The 20,805-nt window shown below is 48.0% G+C and overlaps 1 protein-coding gene across 2 annotated transcripts in view; it reads left to right on the forward strand.

Annotated features, from left to right (window-relative positions):
• The window catches only part of N4BP1 (NEDD4 binding protein 1), a 510,620-nt gene extending 491,779 nt beyond the window's left edge, over window positions 1–18,841 (forward strand). For both annotated transcript variants that reach the window (XM_069607045.1, XM_069607046.1), the window contains exon 7: window positions 15,876–18,841. In XM_069607045.1, the coding sequence (XP_069463146.1) occupies window positions 15,876–16,194 (319 nt within the window). In that variant the 3' untranslated portion in view covers window positions 16,195–18,841. The remainder of the gene's footprint in view (window positions 1–15,875) is intronic.
• The last annotated feature ends 1,964 nt before the right edge of the window (window positions 18,842–20,805 follow it).

Genomic DNA, 20,805 nt, shown 5'->3' on the forward strand with positions numbered 1-20,805 from the left:
CCGGTTTTAAAAATTGTATCGTGATAGTATTTTAAATCGGAGCGTCTGTCGTATTGTTCAACTTCTCTCGCCTACTTGCACCCTGCCCTGTGTGCTTCCCTAGTGTTCCCCCCTTCCCTCTCCCTTCCTCTTCTCTCCTACCTACTCTATGGTGCTCTGTCTCTCCGATCTTCTCTAACTGCTTCTCTATTGACTATCCTGCTCTCCTCACTAAATCTTGTAGGAAGACGTTTAAAAAAGGACATCCTGGTCTCCAACCCAGGCCTCCCTATCGCTGACTCCTATACCAGCGCCTCCTCCAGACAAACTTTCACCGACATCCTCTTTGTTGTTCCCTCGCCAGACCTATGGACTCTACATATGGTCTCTGCTCGCTCCCTTCTCTTCCTCTCCCATTAATGGTGGCACACGGTGGGAAGCCCTCCTAGCCTCCTTCCACTCCTCTAAGATAATCATTAGTTTATGTGAATGGTACTGTCTTGTCCAAGGCCCTCAGGCCAACCACCTCCTCTTCGATAAAGGCTTCCTCATCAATTTTGTTTCTTCTCCTGCTGTCCCCTATCCCCCCTCCACGGCTTCCTTGCCTCCCCCTGCTGCATCCTCCTTGGCTACCTTGCCCTCTCCTCCTTCTCTTTCTGCCCCCCACCCCACCCTGACTCCTTCTACACCTCCGCAGGGCGTACCTTTGATTTGTACCCCTTCCCGGAAGTCTTTCAAGGACAGCAACCTTCTCCATATTGCCTCTCTAAACTCTCGCTCTGCTGTCAAACACTCCTCCGACATCTGCCGCCTTCTGGAGGAACTTGACCTCAAAGTCCTCTGTCTCACCGAGATATGGTTCACAGCCAGCTCTGTCACGAGCTTTGACACTCTCCTCCCTGACGGCTACAAGAGCCTCTCCGCGCCCAGGCTCAACCGCTCCAGAGGGGGTGTAGCCCTAATCTTCCCCAAGTGGATTCCTGCCTCTGTCATTCACACGCAGGCCTACTCCTCTTTCGAATGCCTCGTCTGCAGACTCTCTCTGCAAGCTATTCCCTTACTGTGGTAATTATCTATCGCTCACCTGGTCAGATATCCTCCTTCCTCTCTAAGTGGGCTGACCTCTCCTTCCCTCTTGGTCTCGACCACTCAACTCCTCCTTCTTGGAGACTCGACATCCACCTGGATGTTTCCTGTCCTTCCTCTGTACTCTTTCGTGACCTTTGCAACTCTGTCTCACTATTCTCCCCTCTGGCCCAACTCACTCTTCAGGGCACACTCTGGATGTTCTGATCTCCTCAGACCTTCCCATTTCTATCCCTCTCACCACTCCTCACTCCTGGAGTGATCACTTTCTCCTTTCCTCCCAGCTCACCCTCTCTAACACTCAGGCCAAGCCAACTCCATCACTGCCACCCACCTTCTCCGTCATCCGACCCATGAAGCGCGTGTCATTTGAGGCTTTCACCGCCACTTTCTCACCCCCCCACCCCCCTTCCCTTTGCGCTGACTCACACCCTGACACAGCTCTTTCCAGGCTCCATTCTGCTATATCTGATACTCTCAATGTTTTTGCTCCTGTTATGAGGATACGCCTGAAGCCAAAATCCAAGTGCAACTCCAGGTACGACACGGAGCTCGTCACCCTTAAACGCAAGTGCAGGGTGGCTAAGAGGAAATGGCTTGCTTCATGTGCATCCTATGACAAACTGGCCTGCCACCTGCTTCAAGGGCAATACTGGCTCTCTGTCCTCGCCAAAATGAGAGCTCACATCCAATCCCGCGTCTCTGTGGCATCTAACAACTCGGCTGAACTCTTTTAAAATCTGTAAGGAACTGGCCAATCGTGCCGCAGTCTCTACCTCTCCGGTCCCTTCCCAGGCCCTGTGCACGGCACTGGCTTCTCATTTCATCTAAAAAATTCAGAACATCCTGTCCTCTCTCCTCCACTCCCCTTCCTCCCTCTACTCCCTTCTCTTCCTCTGGCCCTTCAGCCATGTATGGAGGAAAGGGGACGGGACGTAGGAGTATATCAAAGTTACTCACCGTTGTGACTACCTTACTCATAGTCCCCTTTCCTTCATAAGCCCGCTCTCTGTCCACTCTAATAAGTATCCTCTATTATTGCTTAAATGGTCGCAGACCTGGCGATAGAAAAGGACTGAAGGGCGATGCGTGGGCGGAGCTCAGGAGGGCGGAGTTACGGCCGTGTGCGGTACCCCGCGTAAAAAGACAAGGACAAACATTTTAATTTTTTATACTTTTTAACAAAAGTGCTCCGGTCCCGTCCCAAAGGACGGAAGGTTCCACAAGTATGGAGGAAAGTGGACTATGGACTAGGAGTAAGGTACTCACTACGGTGAGTAACTTTGATAATATGTAGCCGGTTGAGAGGTGACGGTACGCAAGGCCACGCGACTGTTAGGGCTAATGGCGTCCTGCATTTACTTGGTTCTTCACGCACGGTTGCGCATGTGTCTCATGCAAGAATGGCTCAACAGCCAGCGGATATTGGGACGATCTAGTGGTTGTTTCGGCAGCCCTCGTTCTCTCTCTGCCGTGGTCTTCAGCCACCTCTCCTCCCTCCTTCTATGCATTTCCCCTGTTCTCCCTGATGAGTTTTCTAGACCAGCACGATCTATGAATGTCTCGTCAAAACAGGTTCATCCCTGTTCCTCCAAAACCATCAAGGACCACATTGACTCTGTGGCACCTGCCCTTGTCGACTTCTGCAACCATGCAACCACTCCTTCGCCACTGGAGTCTTCCCTTCCCGCCTAAAGCACTTCCTTGTGCCCCCTCTTCTTTAGAAACCCTTTGCCAACCCATCCTCCCCGGCTAACTATCGCCCAATCTCCATCACTCCTTTCCTGGGCAAACTCTTGGAAAAGCTGACCATCTCCCAGCTCAATCTCCAAACTGATTCTGTTGGCTGTCTCCATGATAATCAGTCTGGCTTCAGAACTGCCAGAAGCACGGAAACTGCTATCTTGAACATCTGTGAAGACCTACTCTCCAACCTTGATTCCAACAACCCCTGTGTCCTCATCTTAGTTGATCTCTCTTCTGCCTTTGACACGGTCAACCATGCCATCCTGCTCAACCGCCTGCGTGATAACCAGGGATTACCCGTCAGGCCATGGCGTGGCTGACGACTTTCCTCTCTGATTGACCCTCCCAGGTTCAACTAGGGTCCTTCTTCTCCTCTATCTCTACCTGTGGCGTTCCTCAGGTGTGTAACCTCTCTCCATGGCTGTTCAACCAACACCTGGCATTTCTTGCCCACTGCATTGCTGCGCTGTGCCCCAACTTGCAGTGCTATGCAGATGACACTCGGCTCATTTTCAGGCTACCCTCAGCCACCTCTTCTCCCTCTCTCCTCTCTTGACTGTCCGCCATCCAGGAGTGGTGTGCCGCCAATGATCTCTGCCTTAATGCCAGTAAGACTCCTCATCGGCACCCTCCTTTCCTGTCACTCTGGCCGGCCTCTCTTGGTCCTCTTCCTGCTCCCACCGGTGAGTCTAAAAACCTAGGGGTCATCTTCGACTCCACACTCTCCTTCTCTCCTCACATCTCTGACGTCTCTAAGAAGTCACACTACCAGCTGCACCGCCTCAGAGGTATTCTTCCTTTCCTTTCCTCTCCTTCCCCCAGAAGCTTACTGTCTCCGGAGCTCTGGTTCTCTCTAGGCTGGACTACTGAAACAGCCTCTTTCTGAATCTGCCTGCTTTATCTCTCTGCCCTCTGCAACTCATCCAGAACAGAACTGCAAGACTTGTCCTTGGCCTCAAGCCCTGGGATCGTTTCTCCCTGGGCCTGAAATCTCTGCACTGAATCCCAGTGTCAGCAAGGATAAAGTTCAAAACCCTCTGTATTGTCACAAGGCCTTCTGGGGCTTGGGGCCTCAATACCTTCAAAACACTCTTCCATCTCGAGCTCTTCGCTCATCCGCCTCCAACTCCCTCAGCGTCAGTCGCTTCTCCAAGCAACAAGTTGGTGGTAGATCTCTTCCTTCGGCTGGGGCCTCCCTCTGGAACAACCTCCCTGCCTCCCTGAAACTTGAGGAGAATCATCTCTGGTTCCGGAAGCACCTGAAAACCATCCTCTTTGCTTCTGCTTTTTCTCCTCCTCTCCCCTGCTGACTTCCTGGCTGAAACCGAAACTGCACTGGTTAACTGACCGCCCTCTGATCTCGGGCCCAGGTCCCCTCCCGCACCAGTCATGCCCCTGCACCACCCTCCTGGCAACCCCCACACTTGGGCACTGTTTCTGTATGCCTATAGTCCCACTACCTGCACTTGACACCTGCTGTCTGCACTTGCACTTGCCACCTGCTGGCCATACTTTTACTTATTGTTATTTATTATCCCATGTACTGCACTGCCCCTCACCCTTCCCCCGCACTCTCCCCGTCCCCTTTCCTATGCACTTGCACGATCTGAATGTTACCTGGTCTAGTAGGATCGTTGTCTGTCTTCCCTCTGTTCCCCCTCCGTTGCCTCGTCGCGCCTTGAAACATCTGTGTATAGGCGCATTATAAATGCCATATATCATCTGGTGCAATTCCAAGAGCATCGATCCCATTGAATGCTCACCTACCCATATTGTGTTTTACCTGACTCACTTAATGGACTCGGGCCTGGTTTTTTATTCCCTGAAATTTCACTTAGCTGCACTCTCAGCCTACACTACGTCCCAACAGAAGGTGTTGTGGTGGATGATACCAGTTATTAAGGCTTTCATGGAAGGGGTTAAAAGGATTAATCCCCCATTTCTAACCAGGCTCTTGGATGGGACCTAAATGTGGTATTAACTAGACTTATGGGGTATCCTTTTGAACCTATGCATAAAGCGAGCCTCAAAGCTCTTGCATACATAATAGCCTTCCTAGTGGCAGTCACTTCAATAAGGAGAGTCAGTGAACTACAGGCCCTTTCGGTTCTAGAACCCTTTGTTAGAGTTCACAGAGAGAAGGTGGTTCTGCGCACTCATCCTCCATTTCTGCAGTCTATGGAACTGTTGACTTTCTTCCACAATCCCACTAACGTGGTGGAAAGAAGCCTTCACACGCTAGATGTGCGCAGGGCAGGCATGTATTACCTGGAAAGAACTAAACCACTAAGAAAGACAAATCAGTTTTTCATTTCTGTGGCAGCTGGTAGAGAAGGGGATCTTGTCTCTAAATCAGCCATCTCAAGGTGGATTATCAATTGCATCACACTCCGATATACTCTTGCTAAAAGAGAACTGTCCTTCAAGCCTAGAGCACTCTACTCGAGGCACTGGGACTTCCAGCATTTGATTCTGAGCAGATTAACAAGCAATCAAAGGCATGCATTACCTACCGTAATTGCATTTCTGATGATTGTATCTGCTTAGATTCACATGCGCCCACCTTTCCTCCCCGCTCTGATGGAAGGACCATAGACATCCTATTATCTTACTATGCTCTTTTCTGTACTCACTCAGTCACAAGGCTACCTCACAGCAGAAAAAATACAATCGGAGGGACCTCGACGTGTGGTGGATTTTGGGTACACTATAGTGTTACAGGCACGCCCATGTCGACGTCCCCTTTCGATCCTCGAAAGACAAGATGCAATACTCTGCGGTTACCACTAGATGTCGGACTATATGCACCGCATGTGAATCTAAGCAGATACAATCATCAGAAACGCTATTACAGTAAGTAATGCATGTCATGTGCAACACTGTGGCCTAAAAAGGGGGTTGGGGAGGTCTGACGGCTGCAGAATGGTGAAGAGCATTGTGTTGGCAGTGACAGGGGTTTTGGGGCTGGGGGTGCTATGATGTATTTTCCAAGAAGACTGCAATCTCGATTTTGTACTCTGGCCCTTTGCCAGTTAATAGTGTTGAGGGAATTTCCCTACTTGTGCCACAGCCAAATGATGCAACCAGAGCAAAAAACCTTGCTTTATTCATTTGTATTTTAAATGCTGCCTTGCCAACGGTTGTGTGGGGGTGTCGGGGATAAGCATATGCACAAGGTGTCAGCTGAACAGGAGGGATCTCCTGGAACCAGGGAAGGCGCCACTGCAACCATCAACAGCTATTTAGACTACAAAAGAGAGGAAGGAGGGGAGGCGCTGTTGGGCTGTGTCTCAGAAGAACATGGGGTGTTGACTGATTTGTGCTCTTACATTTACAACTTTTACACAAGTTGGTAAGATATCTGAAGAAAATGTCAGAATGCAGCAAAAAGCCCACAGTGACCACAAACGTAATAAGTTGCACTCACATCAGTCGCTATATATATATATATATATATATATATATATATATATATAGCTTGCAGGCAGGGACAGCCATTTTGTAAATGGCTAGGGCAGCAGTGCAAGCTGGAGCTAGGTTTATAGAATGCTGCTGTAAAAGCTCTAGAAGTGTACCCTGACCTGTGCATAGACACACACATGCACACAGATATGTTTGGCACTGACCTCATTTGCCTGGGGCCTGGCACTTTTTTCCAGGTGTTACTATACCCATTATTGCAGTAATGTGGAGGGCTAATTGGGGGCATCTATTGCTTGATTTTTAGAGAATTCTATTGTGTAGCATCAAAGTTTGTCTTGGATACAGCCTCTCGGTGTTCTTTTTGGTAGACCTCTGAGCGTTCATGCCTTGATTTTGTGTGCAAATGAGTTCTAAAACTAAGTGTATTGTATTTGTCATTTATGTAGCGCCTTTTCCCCATGTGTATGGCCTCAATGCAATTTGTGGTTGGAAGGTACTTCGTGACCGCAGTCCGTGTGTAGGATGTTCCAAGAGTTTAAATTAAAAATGCAGGTGTGCATTTTGCCATTGTTAGGACGTAGGTGGGCTAACTAGGCTCCAGTAAGCAACCCGGAGGTCAGGCGTGTGGGAGGGTGCTGTTGGTGGCTTAGGCTAGAGAACTAGTACTGTAGATTCGATGTGTGCCCAGCTAGACCGAATTTCTTTTCCTAGGTTATCGCTGTATACTAATGGCAGCGGTTTTGAGGTAAGTTGGGGGTTTCAGTGTGGACGGCTATGTGAGCTGCTAGACCGGAATAGCATAGCCATAAGTGCATTCTAGGGTGCATGGATGGGTGACCGTGCCTGTGTCCACAGACGTGGTGTTAAATATACATACTCTGTGATTGGATTGAGTTTGACTGCAAAATTATTTTTCTTGGTCCAATGCAATTGTTTGGTTTCGCTATTCGTGGCCTCCCTGTAACAAATGTCTGAGCAGTGGGAGAGGGGCCCGGAGGGGGCTGGGTGGGGGCAGAAGGTGAGCGTTGATGGTATGTCACAGTGTGCTGCTGCAAACCTCAGATTATGTGACTGAGTGGGGGAGGGGGGCGGCACGTCCAACTAGGTACAACAGTAGATGTCTGAGCGGGTTTCGGGACACCTGGATAGAGTGGGGGGGGGACTGAAGGCCGTTCAGTAGAACGTATAATGCAGTAGCACCTAGATCTGGGACACTGGGATAGAGGGAGAGACACCTAAATGGGGATACAACAGTACACAGTAAAATGTAATGGCACCTAGATTTGGGACACCTGGAGCGACTCCTAAATGGGGATATAGCAGTACACAGTCAAATGTAATGGCACCTATACAGAGCTCACACAGGCTTAAGGTAAGTAAATACCCCAGCCAACACAGTACCTCAGCACAGAAGAAGAGTTTGCAGCAGAGGAGGTTTCAGGATCTGCAGCCAAAAACCTGGTCAATGAATTTCTTCTCATAAAGACTGAAGATAGGGCACTGAAAGGGATTTTGCAGCAGGCATCAATGGGGAAGGTTCCAGGCAAGAGTTTCTTTGCGGCTCGATGCAGCTCTGTGGTTTTGGTGCCCTTTTCAGGAGAAGACTGAACATCGCTGGCCAGATTCTCGTCGCTAATCTGGTCCAGCACTCTGGTGAGGGGACTTCAAGGGCTTAGATCGTGTCTCTGAAGAGCCAGGAGGAGGCCGCGGTTTCAGATCGATTCGGGAGACCCTGCACTGCACGATGGCTTGAGATCCCAGTGTTGCAGCACGACATGCTGCAATGACTCAAAATACAGGTCCTCTTGAGTCTAGTGGCTCTCACCAGGCTCTGGGTTGTCATTTTCGGGACCCCCCAGGTCCCCCCACAGTTCAACTGTTGTAATACAAATTAGTGCTATTGCTATGTGCTCTTGCACCCAGGTCCTGTTAAAAACATGTACTACCGAATGCTATAATTTAGGCTTTTGTATGGGTTATAATTTGGCATTCATAAGGCACTGACATAGGATTAGTTACTTGCACCATTTTTCAGCAATTGCCATGTTCTTGCTAGGTCCATTATGGCTGTGCATGGGAAACGTAGATTCCTTGATTTGTAGCTACTTCTATCATATAGTAACATAAAAGTTTGTGTTGTATTGGACCTGCCAGAGTTCTTCTCAAGCAGACTTCAGAGATTTAAGGCCTTATTTGTGCATGTAAAGCAATTGTAATTAAAATAAGGTAGATATGTTCTCTTGCGTCTTACTAAAGTATTAACAAAGACAAAGGTTTTGGCCTTGTATAGCGGCCCGTCTGCCACTATTGATGACCTTTCTGCACTTGGCTCTGTAAGAAAGAAGTGGGTTAGGATTCATTAGCGGTGGGAAAGGCAGATGCAAAACCTGTGGTGTCGATGGGTGCAGGTCGGAAGTACCCATTTCCTGAGTGCCAATCTGCTTTCTATGAGTTTAGCGCGAGAAACTTTGGCAGTATGTTATCCGGTATTACCTAATTTGATTGATCAAATGGTACATCTGGCTGAATTTGGCCAGTGCCATTCGATAAATTAAAATCTTATCAAATTGGTCAATCACTACCGAACATGGGAAGTGGAACCTGCGGCGTCTGATATGACCGCGTAGGAGGGACAGCACTGATGGCTCCAGGGTCAGAAGGAAGCAGACGTGTAGAAAAAGGTAAGTGTGGGAGGGCATGAATTTATTGATATTGTCCGTGGCAAAATTGGTTTCGCAGCGAAATTGACTAGGGTCAATTCCGCCACAAACAATTATGCCACGGTCAATTCACACAGGTCCTGTTATCCATATGGATGTGCCCAATATCTCATTCGCTACAGCTGTTTGGCTAACATCCTTAAGATTGACAACTTCTTGAGAGGAGTAGCATGAAAGAACAGCATCTAAAAAACCTAACTGGATTGGGTGATTGGGCTGGCTTCCGGTGTTGGCTAACAGAGGCTGTCTGTCAAAGCTGCAGTTTACAGCAGTTTTGCTCAATATTGTTTCATTGAGGGGGAACGGGGACTGTCGTAGTGTATATTTACAGATGAGGAAGCTGTGATGCATGATAGCCATACCACCTTTCCATAGACAAATGCTGTGCCTTTGGGAACAATATTGTGTGGCACAGGTTTCAGAAATGCATGTTTACACAGGGGTGTTTTATTGTATTAAGACAGAAATAGTGTGTGTTTTACTGCTGTTCTGGCATTCCGTAATCTTGCACATGAGGGCATTTAAATTCTCCAGCATGGAGTCTGGCATGGATTGACATGCTCATGAAAATTCCCTGTTGTCAGGCTGGGAATCATTGGTAAAAGAAAAAACTGTAACTTTCAAACTGTATTTCTTCTCTAAACCAATCACTGCCCTCTGATTCATACTTCCCTCATCCAATGACAGCCCTCTCCCTAAGCCCTGCCTCTGGCAGCCATCTTCAGCTTTTTACTGCACGCTTCAGTGTTGGGGGTCCTCGAGTTGCTCTTTGAGCTATTTTTGTTCCATCAAAGCGTTTGTGCTCCTATCTTCATCGGCCGGCAACAGGGATCTGTTGTCTGTGAAGTTGTGCGCCTGTTGTTGAAGTTTCTGGAAGGCCATCTTGGGCCTACTTTGCACTTTCTGACCATGACTGAGGAGGAAAAGGACGGAAGGACCCTTCTGAGGCCCTGCACCCAATGCGGGCTAAGGAACGTCTTTGTGGAGGACAAACCAGTGTCTGTACTGCCTGCCTCCGGACTACAACAAGGATGGGTGCAACATATGCCTGGGCTTCTCGAAGAAAACAGAGACCAGTATATATGGCTGGCAGCATGGCTCAAGTCTAGCAAGGCCACTGATCCTTCATCCGAGCAGGTTCATGCCTCACACTGCACCGACTGGTCTGAAGAGCGGTCTCCCTCTGGGAGAGGGTCCAGGTCCTTTGAGGACAACCCCATCCGTGGGGGTCCAAGATAAGGCCAAACACTGCACGGCCGATTCTGCTGGGTTCAGTGCCGATGCGGGTCCCAGGTCGCATAGACCACGATCCCTATCGCTGCCTCAGCCAGCCTGCCATCGGGATCCTCCTCAAAGAGGAAGTCCTCCACCACGGCCAATTTGCATGACAAAGTAGAGAAGCAAAAGCCGGAGGATGAAAAGACTACACAGCAGGCTCACCAGGTGCAGCCAAAGATGCTGTCGACGGCTTTGTCGACATCCTCTGGGGGTGACTGCTACATTGGGTGGCTCTGACCCTGCCATGGTGGTCCCTACAGCACAGAGAGTATCCCTGCCTCCTAGGCGTGACATGGCCGCCGAAGGCAGCAGCGAAGGCTGCAGGTACCCCTGGAGAGGACAAGGCACTCGTTCACATCCCAGTACAGGGTGCCCAGAAAGGGGTGAGGGGGCTCAAGGTTTACGATCAGCCAATGGCCAACTCTTCAACGGACGACAACCAAGCGTCGGCCCATATAGTCCACGAGGAGGGCAACGCAAGGCCTAGCGCTCATCATTGCCTCCACACCCGAGGGACCTATCAATGGACATCCTGTCAACTCTCTACATCTTAGTGACGGAGATCCAGCAAAGGTTGCCTCCAACACCGGCACCCGTTATAGGCCCCTGACGAGCCCCCGTGTAAAATGAGGAAGCGTAGCTGCATCAGCTTGCTCCATGACGTCGGGACACAACTCCACCAGCGGACCCTCTCACGGACACTGGTATGGCCACGACCACGGGGACCGACAAAGATGGGGGCGAATCTCCACACCTGGATGCTACTTATAGAGGCTCTCCAGGTGCAATCATTCCACTTGATCCTCCAGGGTCTCCGAACTATTCCAGTTGGTGCCCGAGCAAACCATAAAGGAGGGTTTCCTATACCAGCGATGGGAGTCCAAGAGGAAGACTATCATGTCTGTACCCTTTTTGGACGACCTTTGGGAGGAAGACCTGGCTTTCATGAAAAACCCATGCTCTGTTCCACCCAAACAGGACATGTTTGAGAAGAAGTGCAGGGTGCCGGATTCTGCACCCAAGGTGCTTGAGGTCACAACCGTTGCCTGACTCTGTAGTGTCGGCCGCCGCAAGAACACATTCAGCCAACTGCATCATCTGTCCCTCAAGACAACTGGAAGAGGATAGACGCCATGGGGAAGAGTCACCTATTCAGCGCCATCCACCATCAAAGCGGCTAATGCGCTGGCTATCTTGTCACGATATGACCGGGAGCTTCGGTGCAAGCTGCGCCCTATCCTGGAATTCCTTCCTGACAAGAAAACAGAGGTTCTCTCCCTCTCCCTCTCCCTCTTCCAGGAAGGGGGGGTAGCGTCGGACCGTGCCATTACGGCGGCAGTGGACATCGCAGACCCGGGCTTCCGACAGATGGGGAACAGTGTTTGCCTTCGTCGGCAGGGATGGTTGAAGGCCACTAACTTTCACCAAGACGTCCATGCAAAGGTGCTGCACATGCCTTTCGTCTGGGAAAATCTGTTCGGGAAGGCAGTCGACGAATCCCTTCAAGTCATAAAGACGGACCCGGAGACGGCACGTTCCCTTGGCACACTGCAGAAACATCGCTCGTCATCTTTTCACTCCACCAGGGGAAAATCGAGCAGATCATCCAGGGGAAACTCCCTATTGTCTAGGCAACCACCCCCGATTCTCCATGCCGGAAGCCTACATGGGGGCGCTCCCAGGCCTACGGGAGTGGAGGTAAGCATCGCAGTCACCCACAGGGCAGGACGCCCAAGCAAGCCTGAACCGGCTAAGATGTCGGGCCTACACTCGTGCACCCTGGTGACAGGCTGACTGACTAGGATTGTCAACGAGTGGAAGATCATCAGCACCCATCTTTGGGTGGTGGACGCTCTTGCCCAGGGCCACACATTGGTGTTCCAAAGCAGGTGTCCTCTCATTCCACTGGTTCTCCGTCAGTAGCAGCACATCCCTCAGCTCCTAGAAGAAGTGTGGCAAGCCATGTTACCAAAAGGGGCGATAGAGCATGTTCCCAAGGCCTCAGGGACTCCCGAGTCTATTACAGATACTATCTGGTCAGAAAGAAGATGGGAGCTGAGGGGGGTGGGTGGGGGTGGAGGGGCAGTTGGTGTCCTATCCTAGACCTACGCTGTCTGAACAAGTGCCTGAAGTCACAAAAATTCAGGATGGTCATGTTGCAACACGTACTCGGCCAACTTGAGGAAGGGTATGTCCTTGGACCTTGAGGATGCGTACTTCCATGTCCCCATCGACAGGAAGCATCGGAAGTTCCCAGGATTTGTGGTACAAGGCCAACACTAGTAGTTCAAGGCCCTACCGTCCGACTTAAAGTCGGCCCCAAGGGTGCTCACAAAATGCCTGGCCCCAGTGGCAGCCCACCTGTGTCTGCAGGGCATAAATGTATACCTGGACAATTGGCTGATACACGCCTGCTCCCAGAAGCTGACCAAAGAGCACACGAAGGAGACAGTCAGGCTGCTGATGGAGCTGGGGTTCCCTGTAAACTATCCGAAGTCCTGCCTAACGCCATTGCAGAACACGCTGTTCCACGGCGCCAGACTCAGTGGCTTGCCTGGCTTCCCCCTCAGTGGAAAGGCTAGCAGCCATTCAAGGGAAGGTGCAGTGACTGTCCTCTGCGAAGACGGCCACGGTTCGGGCCATCCAGTCATTGCTGGGCATGATGTCGTCCTGCATCTACTTCGTCGGTCTGTGCAGGTTGCAAATGCGACCCCTACAGGAATTTCTTGGATGCCCGTTGGATACAAGTGTCCGAGAGTTTTGTGGACAAGATTCCCCGACCCCCCAAACGAGGAGTTCCGGCAGGTGAGGGAGTGGTGAGTTGTACGCTCCTGCATTGCCCAGGGGATGGGATTTCAAACCCTGCCATACCAGGAGACGGTCGCCACGGACGCTTACCTGGAAGGTTGGCAAGCGCACACTGGATTTCTGCATGCCACAGGGTTGTGGCTTCCGGAGGATAAGGACCTGCAGATCAACATCCTGGAGTTACGGGCAGTGTTCTGTGCTCTCAAGTCTTTCCTACTTTCTCTGAAAGGCAAGGTGGTGAGGATCTTCACTGACAACACCACCACCATGTTTTACATTGTGAAACAAGGGGACACTCAATCCTCAGCGCTCTCCAAGGAAGCTCAGGGCTTGTGGCATTGCGCCATTTGACGGGGGATGTTCCTCGTCCCGTTCCACCTGGCAGGTGTCAAGAACACCATCGCTGACTCCCTCAGAAGGGAGATGCGCTCATGCCACGAGTGGGAACTTCTTCAGAATCAGCTGGACCATCTTTTTGTCAAATGGGGCAGACAGCCAATCTTTTTGCCACGGCGGAGAACTCAAAATGCCAGACGTTTGCCAGCAGATTCCACCAACCAAGTAGCTTGGGGGACACATTCTCCTCCCTGTGGGAAGGTCTGTTTCTGTATGCTTTTCCTCAGTTTCCTCTCCTGCTACTTGTGTTCAACACACATTCCGACAGTGTTGGTGCAAGATGAAACTCATCGCCCTGGCATGGCCAAGGCAGATTTGGTATCCAGACCTACTCAGCCTGACAGTGTCGCCTCCAGTCAAGTTGCCGGTACTAGAGAGGCGCAATCCTTCATCACAACCCAGGTTCTCTGAACCTGAAGGCATGGCTCCTGCAGCCTTCGAGTTTGGAGGTTATGAGCTGCCCAGGGCACTGCAGGGTGGTCCTCACCAATGCCAGGGCATCATTGGCACTAAAATGCTACAGCCATAAGTGGAAGCGTTTTTCTACATGGGGCTGGTCCCAGAAGTTTACCCATCTGAAGGTTACGGCAGTACAGATTCTTCCTTACTTGCTTTCGTTGGCAAAAGCTGGTCTGACTCGTGCATCCATCAAGGTACACCTGACGGCCATCTCCCGCTACACCAGATCCCCGGGAAGATCCTCATTGTGGTCCCACAGACGCATCAAGGATTTTCTCAAGGGGATTTTTCGATCTTTCCCGCCTTTGAAGGCACCTTTTGAGCGTATGCATCAGGCCCCACTCAAGTTTCTCTCACGGAATACGGCGTTCCTTGTGGCCATCACCTCAGCCAGACGAGTGGGTGAGATCCAGACCCTGTCCTGCAAGTAGCCGTATCTGACTTTCAAACAAGCCTTTGGTGTTGCCTGAATTCTTTTATGAATCCTTCGTTACCAGCAGAGAGGACCTTGCGTTCGCTGCTTGTGCCTTGAAGTTCTACGTGGCACACAGAGTATTCAAAAGACTTCTCAATCGTTTATGAACTTTGGACCTGTGAATAATGGGAAGGACTTGTCCAATGCTTTCATCTCAAAATGCATCATGCACTGTCATCGGCTGACTAACAGCCTCTGCCGGGCCGTCCGAGAGCTCACTCCACCAGAGCGATCGCTGCAATGGCGGCGTTCCTTTCTGGTGTGCTTCTGCTCGACTTCTGCAGGGCTGCAACGTGGAGGTCCATGCATACCTTCACAAATTTCTACTGCGTCAACAGATTCCAGGGAGGAGTCCAGAGTCGGCCCAGCAGTGCTATGCAATCTGTTTGCTTGAGGTGAGTCTGTTCCAGGGGCAAGTGTTGATTGCTTCTGTTGAGCCTTGTCACCATCCATGGTTGTGTAATGTGTACTGCTGCATATTCGTTATTCATGAGCATGTGAATCCATGTCGGACTCCATGCTGGAAAAGGTTTGTTACTTACCTGGAACTATTGTTCTCCAGCATGGGTCTGGCATGGATTCACATGTGAACCCTCCCTCTGGCCCCTCTTCTTGGTCATGCCACTTTACCTGCTTACCAAATCTGACGATGGCTGCCAGAGGCTGGGCTTAGGGAGATGACGATCATTGGATGGGGATAGTATGACCCAGAGGACGGCGATTGCTTTAGGGGAGAAATGCAGTTTTAGAGTGAAAGTGAAAATGTTTTTTCTTTTACTGAGGATTCCCAGCCGGACTATGGGGAATATTCATGAACATGTGAGTCCATGCCGGACCCATACTGGAGAACAATAGTTACAGGTAAGTAACACTTAAACCTTCTTGCATTGGTGTGTAGGGTGCATATTCAGAATTGGGGATTTAATGATACAGGCAGATACAATATGGAGCTTCTTTGGTATTATCTGGGAGCTAGGAGACACTGCGTATAGTTGGTGCTTATAGTTTGCAAGTCACTGGCAGCATGACAGAAATGTGACTGAGGAAGAGGGGTGTTGGTTTCCAGGTATTATAGTCTGTCGGAGAACACAGTCGGAATTGGACAGACTGGGAACGTAACCTTTTAAATATTGCCATCCAAAGACATGCTGTTTGGTTGTAGGTAGCTGTTGAGGTATGGTGGTCAGTATGGTAGTCTCATCCATCCTGACACCCATTACTCTTTTCCTAGAACAGGCAGTGCCCTTTAGTTCCTGCGCTGGTCTTCCGGTAAACACTTTGGTTGGGTGGCGGCATAATTGAGCAGGTGCATGTTACTCCCTCAACACGATGAGCGATACCGTTTCCTTGACAAGTTCTCAACGAGTGGACACTGGCCAGCTCCAAAATAGTACATCCTGAGCTGGGGGTGATAATGCTTCAAAGACTTTTTGTAGTATATCAAGTGTGGTCATTATGTAAAATGTTTACCATAAAAATGTTTGTTTTTCTACCCCTTTCTGCAGCAATCCTCTTATGAACACTGACATGAATATTTCTGGGACTCCTCTTATCCATCCAATTGCCATTGCTACCAGTGGGGGCTGTCCACCCCAGCACAAACACAACACAGACCCTCTGCATCACTGTACTCCGCTAGTTAAAAAAATGCTGAATACTGTAACAATTCCTCCACCAAGAACTGCTGAAGAAACTACATCTTTAAAAAGTAAACTTATGAAAATATTTCCAGATTTCCAGCAAAGACAAAAAATTGAACAGATATTGACTTCACACCCGTATATGAGGGACCTCAATGCACTGTCAGCCATGGTGCTGGACTAATCCTTTTACAGCCTTCTTGAATACCGTGAAATAACTGAAGAGACGTATCCCTGGCTTGACATTAATGCTATATTATTGTAAAGTATTTATAAGGATAAAACTGATCCTTAATTTTATTTTCGAGTTTTCACCAGTAACTGATTTGTAAGGGTTTCATTCTGCAGCAGAAATGCTAAAGCTCAAGAACATGCAATATACATGTGCTTTACTGCCCCAGTACAGTTTCGTTTTTATGGTGGCTATTCAGACAATAATTTTCTTTGGAGCGATTTTGCCAGCAAACTCTAAATCTGCACAGATTCCCCTTCTGATTTCCAAAGGATCCTCCCACTGTGCTTCACCAGAAGAACCCATGTCTATTCTCTTAGAATGTCCTGTTCAAGGAGGTATATGTTTTGCCTCCACCTGTAGGCTAAATTTCTCTAGAAAACCCTGATTCATTTTGCATGCTTTGTGCTGGACTGTCATTTATCGATTTGCATTTAAGAGATGCCGATTTATTCAGTTCAGGGCCCCACAAATCTTGTCTTGACGGTCCTGTAGACATAAATCTTCTTAATTTGGCAAGTGCAAGTCAGTTCTTGTCATGGGGAAACTACTGCATTTTTAGTACATTAGAACTCTTATCAAAATGAAATATACAGTTAATTGTATTTTGGGCACTACTTTAATTGTTTTTTCAAAACAAAATTGCCAATTCACGAATTGTAGCATGATGAAAAAAGTAAACCATTTATTTTAGTTTGAACAAATGTTCTTCAATCAAGATGTGATGTGCATTGTACACTAAATGTAAATGTGGCTACATAAAAAAAGAACAACTTTAGTAATTACACATACACACTGTCCATAGTTTGTAGCTATTTGCCTTTTCAGATCCTCCGTGTCCTCTCATAGTTTTTTTGGTTCTTGTGAGTCTGCAAGGTAACGCAAGAAGATCATTTGGCTTCTGTGTAACTAACTTAATATTTGTATAGGATCATTTGTATTTTATGTGAAAACACATATTGCTGCTAATAATATAAACTATTGGGATTTTATATTGTTGTTGATTTTGAAATATTGCACATCAAAACAAAAAGCATCCACAGAGTTTAAGATTGGGATTCCTGCTGTTCTTAAATAATCACCAGTTGAAAACCTTTATTACTTATAAACGGGTGCAATCTTTCTTTTTCTGCAAACATTGCACTAGTACATTTTGTTCGAAATTAATCAAATACACCCCCAACAATAATTAAATATAAAGTGACATTGAATTATGCAATGATTGTTTAATTGTTACGGACCTCACTTCCAGCTGTGAGGCTGTTGCTGCTTTGAAAATGCCTATGATGACACACACCACTGTTTATATCAACGAACCACCTCTTCAAAAAACATTCGCTGAAGTTAGCATTTTAAGTTTTGACCGGATTGAATGGTAAAAATGAGACCAAAGAAATAGAGTAGGCAGACAAAGTGCAAAAGAATGAAGAAAGAAAGACAAGATGAGGAAGAAATGGAAGACTGGTGACTAGACAGTGGGAAAAGTCTATTTAAGGAGGAAAGTACAACCAGGTGGTTACAAGTCTGAACCAGGGGTATCGGAGGAGCTAGGATGGCTAAGGGGAGGGGGGCTTGCAAGATGCCCTTTGAAGAGTAGGGCCTTGCTGTCCTTCCTGAATTGTAGAATGGAGGAGAACTGTTGTGTATATATGCATTGGTAACCTTCAAGAGAGGGTGCATAGGAGGAAAAGGGTGGTTTCTTGTTTTGTCCTGTTGCAGTTTTGTTTCCATTCTGCTGATGTGGCATCTTGTGGTGCACTGTCCTCTGGAAATGGGGAGTCTTGGCAAAGTAGAGTGGTGTCTGGTTGCCACTGCTTTGTAGGTGATGCAGGCTGTCTTTAACATGATGGGTGCTTGAAGGGGTAGTGATTGAATCTCCATAAGAATGGGAATAATGTGGTGGAATGTCCGTAGTCCTAGGATGAGCCGTGCTGCAGCATGCCAGACTGCTTTCAGAGGGTCCAAGGAGGCTTCTGGGACTCCCGTGAGTAGGGCATTGCTACTGTCCATTTGAGAGAGGACTTTGACAACTGCTCTGAAATTCGGAGCCGGTATGAAAGGCTTGACTTTGCAGAAGAGTGCAAGCTGGTATGCTGCTCCTTGGGTCTTCTTGAAACTGTGTTTAGTTTGGGTTGATAGTTGGCGCTGAAAGCGCTACCTTTAAGCTGAAACTATTGTCATTAAAATAAGAGCTTTAACATAAGCGCTTGACGTTAGGGTCTTTGAATTAAGGTCTCTAATGGTTTTTCAGTGCAGATGACATATGAGGATGGATTTGTGTCCCATTCATTTAACTTCCATCTCCAAGGAAAATCTATATGATTTTCCTCCCATTCCCACCCATCTTCCCTCAAACCACACCCCTTTTTGCACTGTTTACCGTGCTGAATTTGCCATTTTTCTTCCTACAGAGCCGCCATCTTGAAATGTAGATGTTTACAGTTTTATGTTGGTATATCACATCCAAACTTAAAATGTTACTTTTTGATAAAAGTAACTCCTCAAATTCCGCCATTTTTTTTTTGCATCTTTTTGATTTTGTTGTAAAAAAGGATCCATTACACACATTTTAATAAAAAGTGTATTTTAATTGAAATTATATATTTTTCTTCTGTGCCTGTTTTTGTAAGTACAGCTTGGGCTATTTTCATGTTTGGGCAGAAGTGACGTCGAGGTGTGCCTCTCCCGAGATCAAGCTGCTGAGCTCGTGAGCCGCAGAGCTTGTCGGTTGCAGATACTCGTGACTGATTGACATATGTCAGAAGGTGGGTGCTGCTTACCCCTCTGTTCAACTGAGGCAGTGTTTGAAAATCATTTGTATTGTGCTTGTCGCAAAATTGATTGCCTGTTGGTGCTGCGGCGACTGTTAAATGAACTGTTCCGGGGTTGCTGCATTTGGTCCTCATATTGCGGGCTGAATTACTGGCACCTGAGTCAAGAGCAATGTTATTTAAACGTCTGTGCGCCTGGCAGCATCTGTGCCTTACGTCACACACTGTGGCTGGTCTTCAGATGGATTTCTAAACTCTGACCTGGTGGGCAGAAGTTTAGAAGGCCACTCTGGTTTAGTGGTACAGGGGAACCTTCTAGACAAACCAGACCCATCTACGGTAGTTTGGCAGGCGGTCAAGACTAAGTCTCGGACAGGTTGAGAGTGATCGGAAGCTCACAATGAGCACACAGTAAAACTCCACAGAATACTCTTAGACAAGTGTATATCAACAATAAATGTGTTATAAGCCTTGTAACGAAACATGAATAAACCACAGTAATAATTAAGTTACCACATACGCCTTACACTATTTACCATATATACATACCGTTTCACCTAATGCGGATAAGGCGGAGAACACAACATTCAACAGAAGAGATAAGTTAACACAAATATCGCATTAGGCAGTTATTCAGTTGATCCCTAACTTATGCATTCCAGCCCTACGAAGTGGGGAGCCTTGTGCTCAAAATTACAGCAGTACGTAAAAGCAAAAGCGGGTCCTCTTCAGGGAGCAGTAGCAGTTCAAGAAGGGACTTGAGGTAAAGTGTCCTAGAATAGCTCCGGAGTGCCGGCTAGCCCAGCTAAGGTGAGTATCTATTCGGGGATTCTCGTGCGTAAAGAGCCATGGCTGTGCTAGTGGAGGCCACCGGTAAGTGATGCAAGTACTCACTGACCCTCGACACAGTCCGGGCCAAACTTTGCAAGTCTAGTCCCTGTCGCTTACTTGTAGGTTTAACCCCTGCAGTTACATGTCGCTCCAGCTCTCAGCGGCTGCGCGATGGGACGTTCGTTCTTAGTGGGACAGCAGCCTTTTTGTAACGCTTACTTGTACTCTCGGGAGCGTAATACCTTCCCAGCCTGTGGACCTGATACCTTGGAGCCTTTAGGATTCTTTTTCTGTGACAATAGAAATGCGATAACATCTATTAACTGACAATACTAGGAGATGTTTATTCTCTTAAATAACTCCCTTCTAACTTTAGGGCTGAATTCCCTTCTCACCTGTGTTTTATTATTGTGGAGCTCTCCATCCTGCTTTTCTACAGGGGCGCATTGAGATTGAGAAACAATGGTAACTTGGGTTGCTGATGAACTCTATAGCTTCTTGTCTTGAAATGTCTTTTCTTTTAAGAATGAGTCTTTGGGTAAGTAAACATATGAAGATACTGTAATCTTTAAGGGCTTGAATTGATTCCTACGTTGGAGTGATCTCTCTTTCTAATAACTTTTGTCTTTTTTCTCTTTTGCAGGTTCTAGGAATTTGGGAAAAGAATTATGGCTGCGGATGGCTGAGGAGTTACTCAGGATGAGAAAACGTTTTAACGTAAGTTCGCCAATACAGAGTAACTGCAGCCTTCAAGTTGGAGCGTGGTAACAACTGTGAGATGAAAACTTGAAGGACCTTCAGGTACGTAAACGTTTATTAAACGTCTTCTCTGTTAAACTCATCAGTTTGTTTTTTAAATAAATATCTCTTGTGTTGTCTGCAGGTTTTCGCAAAGCTGAGGAAAAAACCTTCGGAAGATGCAGTGGCTGCTCAAACTTCCGAATGAAAATGCTGCGACTGC

Source organism: Ambystoma mexicanum, chromosome 1p (assembly GCF_040938575.1).
Source record: "Ambystoma mexicanum isolate Mex_15411 chromosome 1p, UKY_AmexF1_1, whole genome shotgun sequence".
Lineage (NCBI taxonomy): Eukaryota > Metazoa > Chordata > Amphibia > Caudata > Ambystomatidae > Ambystoma > Ambystoma mexicanum.